This window comes from Gavialis gangeticus, unplaced genomic scaffold (genome assembly GCF_001723915.1).
Source record: "Gavialis gangeticus isolate Ggan-Ray unplaced genomic scaffold, GavGan_comp1, whole genome shotgun sequence".
NCBI classification, from domain to species: Eukaryota; Metazoa; Chordata; order Crocodylia; family Gavialidae; genus Gavialis; species Gavialis gangeticus.
The window spans coordinates 22,198,390-22,212,490 of NW_017729022.1; the positions used below are offsets into that span (position 1 = coordinate 22,198,390).

Here is a 14,101-nt window from a genome sequence, read left to right on the forward strand (position 1 = left end):
CTTCCCAGGGTATGCATAGCTGTGGGAGCTCCTGTGCCACCCAGATGAGCCATTTGCAGCTCTGTCCTGCGCCCCGGCTGTGCAGTTCCTGTTCCAGCCCCACACCCTCCCTCACTGAGGAGACTTTGATTGGTTTCCCCCCACACCTTCCAACCCAACAGATTTACCAGCCCAATACTGCTCTCCACACTGCAGGGCTGTGCTCCTGGCTGCCTGCATGCTGTGCTGCAGTTGCGCACATGCACGTGGCATTTATCAGTGACATTATTGGCCACATCAGCCAAAAAAAGTTGATTGCCAGTACTGTCAATTTTCCTTATATCAGTGCTGATCTGATAGGGGACCAATGTATCGATGCACCTCTATGGACATCTGCCCTCATTAGAGAATTTTGGGCCCTGAATCCCAAGTGGTTGGAAGCGCCTGCCTGCAACCCTGACTTAGGTGCTGGAGAAGGACAGGATTATAACTCCTGCGCTTAACATTTCCTATTGGCTAGCTCTAGGTGGCTGCTTTCTCAGCATTGTTTCCTTGGATTACCATTCAGAGGCCCCTAATTCTCTTCATGCACTTCATAAGGCAGCAATGTCCAACTCATCTGGCCTTGTGGGTAAGGGTACTGTGGCCAGATGCATGACATGGGGCAGGTCTGTAGGCTAGACTGGACCCACAGTCTGGCCCTGTATTCTGGACCTGGAGTGGGTGCTGTATATGGCATGGTCCTGCTCCAGCTGCTGTTGACCCTGGACCCCGGCGCCCCAGAGTGGCCACTTCTGTTCCAAGGCTGTGCTGCTCGTGGCAGCTGCACCAGGATGCAAATTGGAATGTGCAACAGGCCAAGCCATCTGGCCCATCTGTATGCTGTCTGCAGTTCACTTTGAGACCCACAGGGCAGCTCCAGGGGCCAGATGATACAAGTCTGTGGGCTGGATCTTGCCTCTGGGTCATATGTGTGACACCCAGACACCTGACTCTCTGGGATCTGGACTTCACTCTGTAAGCCAGTTTCTTTAAAAATTATTTATTGTGGTTCCTGACTTGTGTACATCTTTAAGTCCTGTATATATCTAGCCCTTGCATTAGTAATATCTTCCCAAAGTTTGGACTGTCATTTTATGACAGAATGTGAAATCTTAAGAGAGGTTGCTCTCCACTAGCCGCTATTATTAGTGTAGGCAAAGTTATGCAATGAAAGAAGTGAAAGCCTTTTTTGATAGACGAATGCTATACTTTCTAGTGAAATAATCAAGGAAGATTACAATACGATGTTGCACAAGAAGACAGAGGTTGAGATTAAATTGGATTTCTGCAACAGAAATGTTGAAAGGGCTGGAAAAATGTGAGTAGATGTTTTATATTACACTGTGGTTGAAACTGCCTGCTGTTGTTATTTTCTTCAATGGATGTTGTATTTAAAGATAACTATATTTACCATTTTTTCCCGCAGCAGATTAATGATGCTTTAATTAGAGTTGGTTGTGACTTAGCCTCAGCATCAAATTTAGTCAGCAGTGGCTTGGACCTGCCAGTGAATGTTGCTACTTAAGCTAGTGGAAGAGACCACTGTTTTGTAGTTTGCTGTCTCTTCTCTGTCAGTCAAGATGTACCATTTGCTTAAGAAGTTACAGTAAAAGCAGGACAAAGCAGTTGGTCACTCGCAATAATGCATTAGCCACTAAGCTTGTCCTATATTTTAAGGAAGAATAAAGAGCCGTAAAGGCAGAGCAGTTTCAAGGAAGAATAAAGAACAGTAAAACAAATTGTTAAAAATCTGGGCTCCCTTTTGCAAAGAGAAGGTTTTAAAATTAAAATAGATGATTGATTTTGGTAGTGTTGGAGTCTTATTGTAGCCAGGAAATATGTGAGAAGCAAGGATATTTGTGGATGATATATTTTATTAGACCAGCTGCATGGCACGGTTTGGATAGACTTAGACAAGCTTTCAAATTTAGTACATTCTTCTTCAGGTCTAACTTCAGTCTATTCCATCCCTGCACTTGGTAAGATATTACGCACAGAAATCCTTGCCTCTCACATAGGACTGAATATAATATTTCTAGAAATATTACAAACAAAAACTGCATTAGAACAACATCATTAAGATTGCAAAGTCAAGTGTGTAAATCATGAGAAAATAGCAGAATACGGTTGTTTGTAGAATCATAATCTGCCATCCCCTTTTGAATCTGCTTCTTATAGTTTCCCACAGGACCCTTGGCTAATGCAGCATAAACTTAATGATCAGCTCTTCAGTATTTTTCTTCTTTTTGTTCAGTGGGTGGCCCCTAGGCTATGTATTCTGATCTTGCTCTGAAAACCAAATTATTTTCATATTGGACTTGCATGACACTTATCACTAGAGAATCTGAGTGCTTCACAAATGTTAATTAGCACCACCTCTTTGAGATAAAAGGATATTATTCTTATTTTGTATTCTCCCCAGAGAGACTAAGAGCAAAGCATTTGAGATACCAAGGACCTGATATTTCACAGTATTTAGTATTATATAGAATGTACAGGTTCAGAGTGCAACTACTACTCACTTCATTGCAGTTGTGTTTATAATTTCTGCAAATCAGACCCCAGGCTCTCTGGTGAGGTACAAGAAAAATGAGAAACATGGTTGTGAACGTTCTGATTTACAGGACTCGTCTTTTTGCAGAGACAAAAAGCACTAAACTCCTCAGACCATCCCTGTTCTAATTCTTACCTCATTTACTACATATCTTCTAGCTTTTGTGACAAATGAGGCAAGTATCCAGCAAACAGTCTCCTTTTCTATACAGCTCTGGTTCATCTCCAAAGTAGTTTTATCCTGAGCACTGAATGAGGCAGGAGTCCTAGAGAAAAATAATATGTTATCATGCTATGAAAGACTGTGTGACAAAGCATAAGAGGGGCCAAGGAAGATAACACAACCATTCTTAATTTTGTCATTTCCTAACCAATCAGTTGCTTGACTTTACAATCTTTATAATGCTTGTTTTAATGTAATGTTGTGTTTGTGAGATTTTCCAGGTTTCTTGTAAAAGAAAAAACCCTGCAATGTGTGGAATCTTACAGGTATCTCTACATGTTAGCAGGATTGGTGACTTTACGTGTTGTTACATAGATTCTGCCATTTTGTAGAGTAACTGATACCAAAAGTAGGTTGTCATCCTCAGAGGCAACTGAGTAGGGTGTGGAGCTCAGGGTGAATCAGCCCCGCCTCCAGACGCGATGAAGCCAGTGGCGGATTTGGCAGCAATTGGTGGAGGGAGAAGAGGAGGGTACCGAGCGGCCAGAGGTGCCAGATGGGGCGGGGGGAGCAGCCAGATGTGAAGCCGGTGGCAGCGTGGAGTCGCCGCAGATGCTGTGCCTGACTCCACAGGGCCCAGGGCAGTCAACCCAATTCACCCCCAACTAGGGATAGCCCTGGTCATCCTCTAGGGTGGATGTAGCTGGGATGAGGCACTTTATACGTTTCACAGCTGTCTGCTGATAGCAGAAGAATGGATCTCCGGTTTCATTCAAGGCTACTCTAGAAGGGCTTTAGTGACCACAGATTCTTCTTCTGTCCTTTTCCTCCCAAGTTTTGACCAGCTTTCTGCCCTGTCCTCTCTAACCAGTCCCTGTCGTAGTCTGGTTTCTACTCCTGGGGCTTCTCGTTGGATCCATCTTCCCTGCCCCAGTAGTTCCCCCATTTCTTTTTCCAGACAGTCAGTCTCCCCAGATTATCTTTTTCCACTCCCACGCTATCCTCTCCAGAAGTCCATACCTTGTCCCTTCTATTTGATTCTGACAGCTTTGTCATCCATGTAGCCTGGCTTCATTTGGGCTACTTAGACTGGTTGAAAGCACAGGAGAGACAGGCTCCCTATCTCCAATACAAATGTGTGGCCCCAGCAGCTCAGGAAGAATCCTGTCCAGCTTTGGACTTAGTGTGGACAGAGCCATCAGAGAATTTAGCCATTTAAGTAACCTGAAAAACTGCATACAAATTTAATTGTTTCCAACTTAACCACAGCTGAGAGAATTTTCAGAGGCCTGGCAAAAGACCCCCTGGCTATGTCCAGACAAGCATGGCTGTGTGCTGTGTGGTGCCACAGACCCATCTGTAGCACCTCATACTGTATGTTCAGTTGTTCTCTGTACTGCAAGGGAGCAGTGCAGAGGGTTTTTTTGACCCCTGGATATCCACCAGAGGCCAAAAAAATGCATGGGGGAAAAAAAGTGGAGTGGCGCATGTGGCAGCAGCATATGCCACCCAAAGCTGGAGCCTGACCAGCCAGAGCCATATTCTGTTGCCAGCCAGGCTTTACATGGCAGGATTGCCATGGTTGCAACTTCAGGAGGACCCCAGGTAAGGCTTCTAGGACCAACGCAGCTCTGGCCCCAGCCTCCCCTACCCCACCCGGGGTAACTTGCTGCACACTAGAGCATGCGTGGCATAGGTGTTCCCCAGGGACAACTAGTGGCAGCACAAGGTGTGCCATCGCTAGTTGTCCCCAGGGAACCAAATGTCCACACATATGTGGATGCAGCCCCTCTGTCTAATTTCCAGTCCTCACTGCAAAGTGTGAGAACACTAGTACTTCTCAAACGAAAGGTGGATAAGGCATGCATGAGTACATAGCATTATTTTTGGAAATTGCTGTACTGTTTTTATTGGAATTTAAAAAAAAAAGAAAATCTAATCCAAATGGTTAAATTGTGACGAAGTCCTAAGTGAAGTCATAGTGCTGGAACTAGATAGTCTTAATAATAAGTAGTGCTACCAGACCCATTTATAATATTTGATTGTGACTCAATTATTTTAATATATATCAAAAGGAAAACACCTCCATCCATTGCAGAACTGGTTCTTGATGTGTCTATAACTACTTTTTTTTTTTTTTTTTAAGGATTTTTTGCTTGGCAAATTTAAAAAATAGACTGATATATTTAAAGCAGATAGTTTTCAGTTGTCAGCAGAAGTCACTTAGTGAAGAGCAGAAATGTTAGGATTGCAAGTTGCTGTTTTTTACATTTGAGTCAAAATCTGGAGAGCAAGCAGGTGAAGAGCCGGTTCCTAAACTAAAATGTTTGGCTTGTTGCTTAGGAAAATGTTCATATTGTTTCTCAGAGTTAAACATAATCTAATGTTTCACCCCCTGCTAACCTGCCCCTTTTCAATAAGAATGGGTATATTGCTTTTATTAACTTCTCCTTCAGAGTCCTACATGTAAAATGATCCCCAAACTGCATTATTTAACTTGTTTTGTTATATATCGACCTACACACAGTAATCATGTTATGTTTTGTTTAACTTTTTTCTGGTCAGGTATGAGAATCTACTTGAAATCAATTTGGAAGCAACAGAAATGGATGAGATTTCTGAGATACACAATAAACTGTTGCGGGTAAGTGTCTAAAGTCAAAGCCCTTCTCAAAACTAGTACTGTACAAAAGGCTGAAAGTGCAGCCACGTGATTTCTACTTAAGGCAACCTCTAGAGTTTTTTAGAAGTTTTCATGCTCTCCCAGAGGTTCTTAAATACCTATATTGAAATGTGGTTATTTCATGAAGGTAAATAGAGTACAATACTCTCAATTGGTACAGGCCAGTGCTGCCCTTAAGTGGCCTTCCTGTTATCTGAAACTTTTAAGCAAATACTTTTTACAATATTTTAATCCAGTTAAATATATCTGATATTTATGTTGTCTTTCACTTTGAACAATTTCAAACTTGACGTATGTATGAACCACTTTAAATACCAATGTCCTTTGCAATCTACCCAATGTTTTAAATTTAAGAAAAGGTAAACAGAAATGCACATCAACCAGTGAAGAACTTAATGTTTTTTCCCAGGACAGTATTATAAGAAATGGAAGGTGGCTAATGTATAACTTTCCTGTAGGTTACATGAATCTAAGAAAGAATGAAAAATGTTAGCATAGCTTATAATGATCAGGCACAAAGCAGATTTTTTGCAGAGTATAAATAATAAATATATATAAATAACATAAACAATAAAATCGTTTGGGCAGCTCATGGGAGGAACAGGTATGGCACATGACCATACCTAGTGCCCTGCAGCAATGATTCTCAACCTTTTTGATCCACCCACACCTGGTGCTCACAGTCACTTTGCCCCTCCCTGTCCTTCACCCCATGCACAGCTCCACAGCCTCCCTCCCTCCTGATCATCAGACCCCAACCCTAACGCCACACTTGAATTTCTTGGTGGCAGCCTGTTCCAGGAAATGATGCAGCAAAACCTGATTGCCATGTTGCTGCATCTAGGTTAATTATTTCTGCCTTTCAACAGAATTAATCATATCCACAGTACCATAGTAAGTGTCTCTGCTGCTTTTTCTGCTTGAGCCAGTGTGTGTATGCTCAGCAACCTGGCTCCTTCATTTGGTGATGGAAGAAGACAGGGAGTTGACCAGCACCATCCTTGCTGCACCCACACAGCCCAGGTGTTGTGAATCCACTGTTCTATAGGTCTTTCAGCTCTCCTTGTGCCTGTAATGCCTCCTTGTAGTTCAGTATGGCCACAGAGATAATAGCCTGTGCCAGGCCATGCAGGAAATTTCTTAGTCAGGTTGACATACTAACTCTGTTTTGTCTGAGATTAGTCATTCATTGTCTTTGTCATGCTCATTTGCCTAGTTATTTTGATACTTAAGCAGATTTTAATAACAGATTACAGAAAAAGAATTAAAAAAATAAAATGTTTGGCACAAGATAGATTCCTTTGTTTAAACACCATACAAGGTTTTTCTGCTGCCACTTTTCCTCTCTTCCTTCCAGCAGCTGCATGGAGAGAGGGGCAGAGTCCTGCAGGGACAGAACCAGAGGATGGTGGGCTGTTGCAATTCTGCTTTGAATTCTTCTCCACCCAGAGTTTAAAACCAGCTGCCAGGCAATAGCATTGGCATTTCTATTCAGGCAGTGCTAATGGAGTCAAATGACTTTACTGCTCATTACCTGATTCCTGCTAATTACTTTACACTCCATAGTGACTGGTCTGGATGTTCAGTTAATGATCTGGATGTTCCACTAATCAAGCTAACTTTTTTTTCCTACAGCAGCTCGGCTGTCTGCTAGTTACTTCTGATCTCTCTTCTATTTCATAGCCCTGCAGACTGTTTGTTTTCCTTTTTTACTCTTCAAAATCTTGGATCTGCCCATGGAGGCCAGCCTTCACCAGCATCTGCAGTTTCAGCTTTTGGCTAAGTAGCTAAGGGTTAAAACATGTAGTGAAAGGGTTAAAACCTTATTCAGTAATAATATATTTGATCCAGTTACTCTGAGGTAATTTTTGATTTGTGGCAATGGTAGTAGTTGAATGTGTTCTTTTGTAGCTTTCCAGCTCTCAGGGAACAATAGAGACCAGTTTTCAGGATATCAAAGGCAAACTCTCTCCTGGTGGGTTGCTGGTTGATACCTGGGCAAATCAGGAAGGCGCACATCCAAGAGACAGAAAGTAAGTGACAACTTTATATTCATTATTTGAATGTATTCCATTTCCTATACTGAGCTACATTTGTAATATCCTTATGAATAAATAAATATACATATGTTACAGAGACGCATACACAAACAGAATTATGAGCAAGAGTTAAGACTGAACTTAAGTTTATGCAGGTTATGAAATCAGGGCATTAAATTCTTGCTCAGTAATCTGTGTAGTATTTGTAATCTGTATTTGCAGTCTCGGATCTGTGGGATTTTCAGGTAACTCTGGTAATAAGTTAGGTTTCTGGTAATCTCCTACTTGAGAGCTCTTACTGGCTTTCTTCAAGGGCCAGCAAGCAATTCCCCCTCCCCAAATTGCACTTCTAGCAATTTTTGTTGTTGTTACCTTTCTCTGAAGCACTGGGACGTTGCCCACAATGAAGGCTGGATTTTTTTCATAGAATCATAGAGAAGTAGGGCTGGAAGAGACATCTGGAGATCCTGTAGTCGAACCCCCTGCCTGAGGCTACATCATCCCTATTCAAACTATCCCATACAAACTATTATCTAAACTCTACAAAAGACTACCATCAACAGAAGTCTTTTTGTCTGGAGTGCACTGATCCTCCTGCTGATATTTGGTAAACTCAGGTTCCTGACTGAAGGGTTTTGCTTTTTCCTCAGGGTCATATTGGTTGTCAAATTTGGGGTTAAGAAGCAAATTTTCAAATTGGAAATGTCTTCTAGGATGTGTTTTGCCTTCCTGTGTAACATGGACCGTAGCCTTCTTCCTGAGATATTCTGAGCATATGTTAAGCAACAGCCTCCCTATTATTGCAGTGGCAGGGTATTGGCAGTGTCCATTTCCCCTGATTTTTTTTACTATGGCAGGTTTGTAGGATGTTCTTTGTGTTTCTGGTATTCCGCCTTGTTGATGTAGATTCCTTGAGTAAATGATTGCCTGTGAATAAAGAGGACTGGACTTGGTAAATCATAAACCTTCCAGTCCTATGTAAAATTAATTTTAATTTAACCTTTTTTCTTCTAGTCCAGAGAAACTGCAAGTACTGCTGAGTTCTATCACCGATATTTATTATCAGTTCAAAAAAGACAAAGCAGAACGTAGTAAGTAACCTTCAGTTTATACTAAAAGTAAATCAGGAAATGATTAAGAGTATAAAAAACAAGTCAGCTCTCTGTGTGTTTTGATAGTCTTTTTAGCAATGGGGAGAGGTGAGCGACAGTGAGCTTGTTTTGCAGGATAGCAATTAGGGGAACCACCTGAGAGCATAAATAAACTATAAACTTGTTTTTTATAAATTGAAGCTGCTGTTCTAAAAGTAACTACATGTGTATGCTTTCCATAGGAGAGGGAAATCCATACCACTAATGATGGCTGTGGATTTTTTATAGTTTATTGGGGATGATGACTACTAGAATTAAGAATAATATCTATAATCTTCTCTGATTTTTAGGACTTCCTTATAATGAGGAACAAATCCACAAATTTGACAAGTAAGTGAGTTTTAGATTGCTTTTAGAAATTCACTCATGCTTTCAGGTTGCATATTTTTCCTATTTACCCTTTCTTCTGGTCCCCATTTGATCCGTGTTGTAAACTTTGACAGGACTGCATCTGTTGGGTTTTTTGTTGTTGTTTTGTTTTTTTTAACTTCCGTCAAGTACCATAACTTATTTATTATAGACAACATATAACACATTTATACAATACATTTATTATTAGAATTTGCTGCTGCTTGTGAATAGAGTAGTGTTATTAGTATGCCTGTGAATGTAGACAATGTTACCTCCAGGCAAGGTTGGAGATATGGACTTTGTTACAGGAACTCCAAAGTTGTATAAGTGTGCCTGCTGTTTGCAGGAGAAAAAGGAAATTCAATGCTTATGAGAACTTTATTATGTTTGTGTCAGAAGTAGCTTCTGGTTACTGATAAGAGCAAGGTTAGTTGACTAAATCATTGTGTTAACTTATTCTTCAGAAAATTCCATGGGCATAAAGTAGGCATTAATGTAATTCCCCATTCCTCTAACTTGCTACCTTTAAGTGGTGTTTACAGAGTTTTCCCTAAAATCACTTGCTGTTACTGCCACCAGTGCAGCACTACTCATGGGATTAATGGAGGAATCCTAACATGTATGGAGCATGAGTATTTCTAACCACAGTGTCGTTTAACTGCCCAAAAGCAGCTCTAAGTAGGGCAGACACTAAGAAGGGAGGAGAGCTACTCAAGATAAATGAATAATGTTGGTAGAAGAACAAATGTGAATACATTTTATATTGGAAATTATAACTATTAGGTGAATGAGGCTGTGGCATAGCTTTCTAATAAGTGAAATGAATGTATAATAGGGGTTATGGCTGCTTACAGATATAAAAAACAAAACAAAATGGCGCTTCACCTTAAATTCCATGTAACCCTGAACTGAGCCTAGCACATGGCCAGAAGAGGCATCACTTTAGTTGGACCTGGCTTGCACAGCATCTTTATAGATCAGGCACTGATTGAGTCAGCTATTAGATAAAAGTGCCAAAAAGCCCTGCTGAAGTGCCTGATCTATGCAGGAGACACTTGACATTTGTGGGGGATACGTTCTCATATCCCCCGTGAATGGCAAAATCCACGAATAAGGCACTGTGTTCATGAACACCGTCTGCATTCATGAACACAGTGCCTCCAGTGGCTGGGGTGGGGAACAGCTGCGCTGGCGGTGGTGGGAGTATGGTGGCAGTGGCAAGTGCGAAGCTGCCAAGGAGTTCCTTTAAGCGTATTTAAGATGAGGGTTCAGCATTCGTGAATATTTGAAACCTCGAATGCCGAACCCGCGAATAGCGAGGGTTTCCTGTGTTTCCAGTTGCAGCGCTGGGTCAAACTAACATGCTGCTGGTTCTGGTAGAGCGTGTTTAATTCTTCTCCCCTTCCTTCTCCCTCCCCCCTCCCCCCCAGTGTCTGTCAGCAATCTATATAAATATATAAAATCCTATGGCAAGATTAAAAAATGGATGCTGGTGACATATCTGTGTTAGGTCCCCCTAGAGCTGTACCACTAGTAGAAACTTAAATAAACTTATGAAAAATACCTGAAGTAGATTAGGCCTGTACATCTAGTAAAGAAATCTTTGTACTAGCAGGTTAGTTGATCCTAACAGAGTTCCTATTCATGCTTTGAATACAGATTTTTTTTTCTTCTATGACTCTGTCCTTGGGAACATTCCAAGTCCTTTTTGGATCCTGATCATATTCCATTTTACTTCATGTACCCTGAGAAAATCGCTAAAGGGTGGCATAAAGTATTCACTTATGCGTCTTCAGTGATTTTGATCCTGCTGGCCTGAGAACTCTCATCTTTCTGTTTACAGTACAATTATACCCTGGGCTAGCTGCTCCCCTAATTTTCCATGTAGCTTTTTATCACTGAATCAGTAAGTGAGCAGTATTTGTTTTAGTTGCTTTCCAAATGAATAATAGGTTTGGGCTTAATGAGAAACCGATGTGCTGATTATACATATATTACTAGTTGAGTAGTAACTATAAATCATGCAAGACTTTAGTTTGCAAAATGCTGAAAGCTTCCATGTGGTCTCGGTCTTTCAAAATTTCACATCACATGATTCCATGTTCTGTAGTATATACCTGTACCTGTGTGTTTCCCACCTCCCAACATACATGGTTAAGCAGCTGGTGTATGAGACCATTGCTTATCATGCTGACTGGTATTATCTCATTGTTTTCTACTGTTTCTCCCTCCCAACTCTGCCTGTATCTGTGTGTTCTTTTGTTTCATAAAGTAAGCTCTTTGGGGCATGAGAGTATGTGTACCCCACCTTGGACAATGCAGTCCTCTTCTGTGACTGGTTCTCCTAGGTATGGTCTAAATACTGATAAAAATACTAATAGACTCTACCCCTTCTGTTTGAATCTAATCAATCATTTGCTTTATTCAAATATATTTTAAATATAAAGAATATCACTGAACAGTTTAGTTGCGGTAGTCAGACATTGCTTCAAATAGTACATTTCATCTTCTGTGATATTGTTTTTGTAGTATAACCTGTAGTTCATGCAGCATACTAAATTCTTGCATGTTACATTAATGGACAAATAACTATTGAAAAAATGCCACTCCCCTCCCCTCAATTTTGACACTATATATTTCAGCTTTAAAAAGTTAGTTTGTGAAATGAGGTACTGGCAGTGGTATAACAATGTTCTTTTGACTATTTCTGTATTACAGGCAGAAGCTGTATTTGCATGCCACAAAAGCCTTATCTCTGTTCAAAGATGAATGTGTCAGCAAGTATGATACATTTCTGGACAAGGCTGAGGATTGGATGAGGCAAGAGATTGATTTTGTAAAGTTCAACAGTGTTGACAGCACCATGGTTTTATGGTTGCCTTTTTAAAAGAAAATTTATTTTTGTTTCCAGAAAAATGCTTCATTTACGGAAACAGTTACTGACTCTTACCAACCAGTGTTATGACACTGACGAAGAGATATCCAAATACCAGGACTATATAAATGAGGTATAATGTTCATAAATTGTGTCCAGTATTTAGACTGAGCAAAGGATTTTATTCTCTGTTGTGCATCCTCAACAGCATTGACCCCACTTCTTATTAAGTTCCATTTAAACTTGTGTAAAGCTACTGAAAGCAGTAGAGCTGCAGCGATACGATAATTTGATCTGCAGAAGTTTTATTGCTGGTACTGATGCACAGACTAGTTCTAAACCAGTCTGATTCTGAGCCCAGGATAAATTTACAAAGTTTTTTTTAAATTTAAATCTGAGCATTAAATCTGAGGATTTGATATAAGAGCATTGAGAAACATTTATCTGTTCTTTGTGGCTTCTATCACAGTAGTATCTGAGCACCTTAAATATTAACACATTTATCTTGCCTTAATACAACAAGGTAGAGAAATGTTATGTGCATTTTACAGCCAGGGTCAAGAGTGGGGAAATTTGAGGCACAAGAAGATTGTGACATGCTCAAGGTGTCATACAGTTTCTGGCAAAACTGGGAAATGTACCAGGGTTCCTGTGTCCCAGTCTAGGAACCCTGTGGTGTCATTTTTACTGTCACTCCTAAGTAAAACCACTCTTTAAAAGCCCTATAAAATTGGAGGCAACAATTCACATCTCTTCCAAAAGGCAAGAATTTTAATGTTGATTCAGTGACCATTTGGGGTGTTTATCTATTTACAGCCACTGGAATCATTTAACAGCCAGGCTGCTGAGGAATATTGAAGCACAAAAGGACATATCCTGCTTTCTTCTGCAGTATATAGCTATTCCTTAAAGATATATCAGATGATTAAATTATATTTATTATTCGTCATTATATATTATGCACAGATACAAAACAAAGCTCAGGGCATAATAGTGTATGTATTTACATGTAGTATAAAGATTTATTTAAAACAAAATGTAAAATGAAAAGGTGTGGGATCTGCTGCTGAAAGTCCCAAGCAGAAGTCTGGGTGGAACAGTGTCACTATTGAATTGATTGTGTTCTAGTTAGAGTAGTTCACAGAGTCCCAGCCCATGGATCAGGGCTCCATTTACTAGATTCTCAACAAACATACAACAGGGAGAAAGACCCTCCCTCAAAGAGCTTACAATCAAAGTACAAGATAATAGCCAACCGATAAATGCAACAAACAGGAATTGATCCTCCTGTCTCCAGTACTCAGAACCACTGAGCCACTGATCATCAGCATGACAAGCCACAGTCGCAGCACACCTGTGCCCAACCATTTTCACAGCATTTGTGAAAATTTAAATGAAAGATTTTGTTGTGAGTGTTGAGGAGCATGTGGCAGCTTGTTGATCCGTGATCTTACACAGGCCGCATAACTTACTTTCTGGTTACAGTTACAGGACACTCTGCCACAAAAAATGTTTGCTGCTTCTGCTGGAATGAAACCTACCATGAATCAAGTTTATCCAAGTTCAAACACATTAGTGGAAATGACTCTTGGGTAAGAATTTCTGCATCAGTATCATTCCTGCACCTTCTGTAAACCCCTGAATTAAGCTCAGGAATTTTGTCAGTTACAAAAGCAGACTTGTAATGCTAAATGATGTGCTTGTAGAAACAGGGAGATAAAAGCAATATACGCTTCACCATTTCCATTTTCCTCTTCACTTGTTTTTTTTCCTCAGTTGCCAACATAATGTTTTCCCATCTTTTTCACACAATGGCAAGTTGTCAAAACTTTATTGTAAAGAGTCATGGTAGTGTTTGGGGAGCATTAGAATATTTTATTGTACTGAAGAAACTATTTCCATTAAAGTGCTTTCACTATTGTCTGTCATAATATTAAAAGTGGCAGTGACTGCAATGGATAATCACTCCCTGTAATAATAAAAAAGCTTCCTTCTGTTTTTTGTTTTATAGCATGAAGAAATTGAAAGAAGAGATGGAGGGTGTTGTTAAAGAATTAGCTGAGAATAATCACATTTTAGAAAGGCAAGTAGATATATCCACTTTAAGGGAGGAGCTAATTTGATATTGTTAATGGATCCAGTGAGCAAGGAGATGAACAAAAGATATACTATAGACTTTCCAAACTGTAGTAGGAATTACGCATTCCTAAATTGCTGTTCTGAGAAGCATTTCATGCTTTAAACAAAAGTGCTATTTGTTGTAGT

General features: G+C 40.2%; 1 protein-coding gene across 2 annotated transcripts in view; it reads left to right on the plus strand.

Moving 5' to 3' along the window:
* Positions 1-14,101, plus strand: part of TBK1 (TANK binding kinase 1) — a 53,270-nt gene that overhangs the window by 34,993 nt on the left and 4,176 nt on the right. For both annotated transcript variants that reach the window (XM_019514661.1, XM_019514662.1), the window contains exons 12-20: positions 1,238-1,339; positions 5,303-5,381; positions 7,332-7,453; positions 8,474-8,550; positions 8,901-8,940; positions 11,680-11,781; positions 11,873-11,969; positions 13,322-13,428; positions 13,848-13,919. In XM_019514661.1, the coding sequence (XP_019370206.1) occupies positions 1,238-1,339; positions 5,303-5,381; positions 7,332-7,453; positions 8,474-8,550; positions 8,901-8,940; positions 11,680-11,781; positions 11,873-11,969; positions 13,322-13,428; positions 13,848-13,919 (798 nt within the window). The remainder of the gene's footprint in view (positions 1-1,237; positions 1,340-5,302; positions 5,382-7,331; positions 7,454-8,473; positions 8,551-8,900; positions 8,941-11,679; positions 11,782-11,872; positions 11,970-13,321; positions 13,429-13,847; positions 13,920-14,101) is intronic.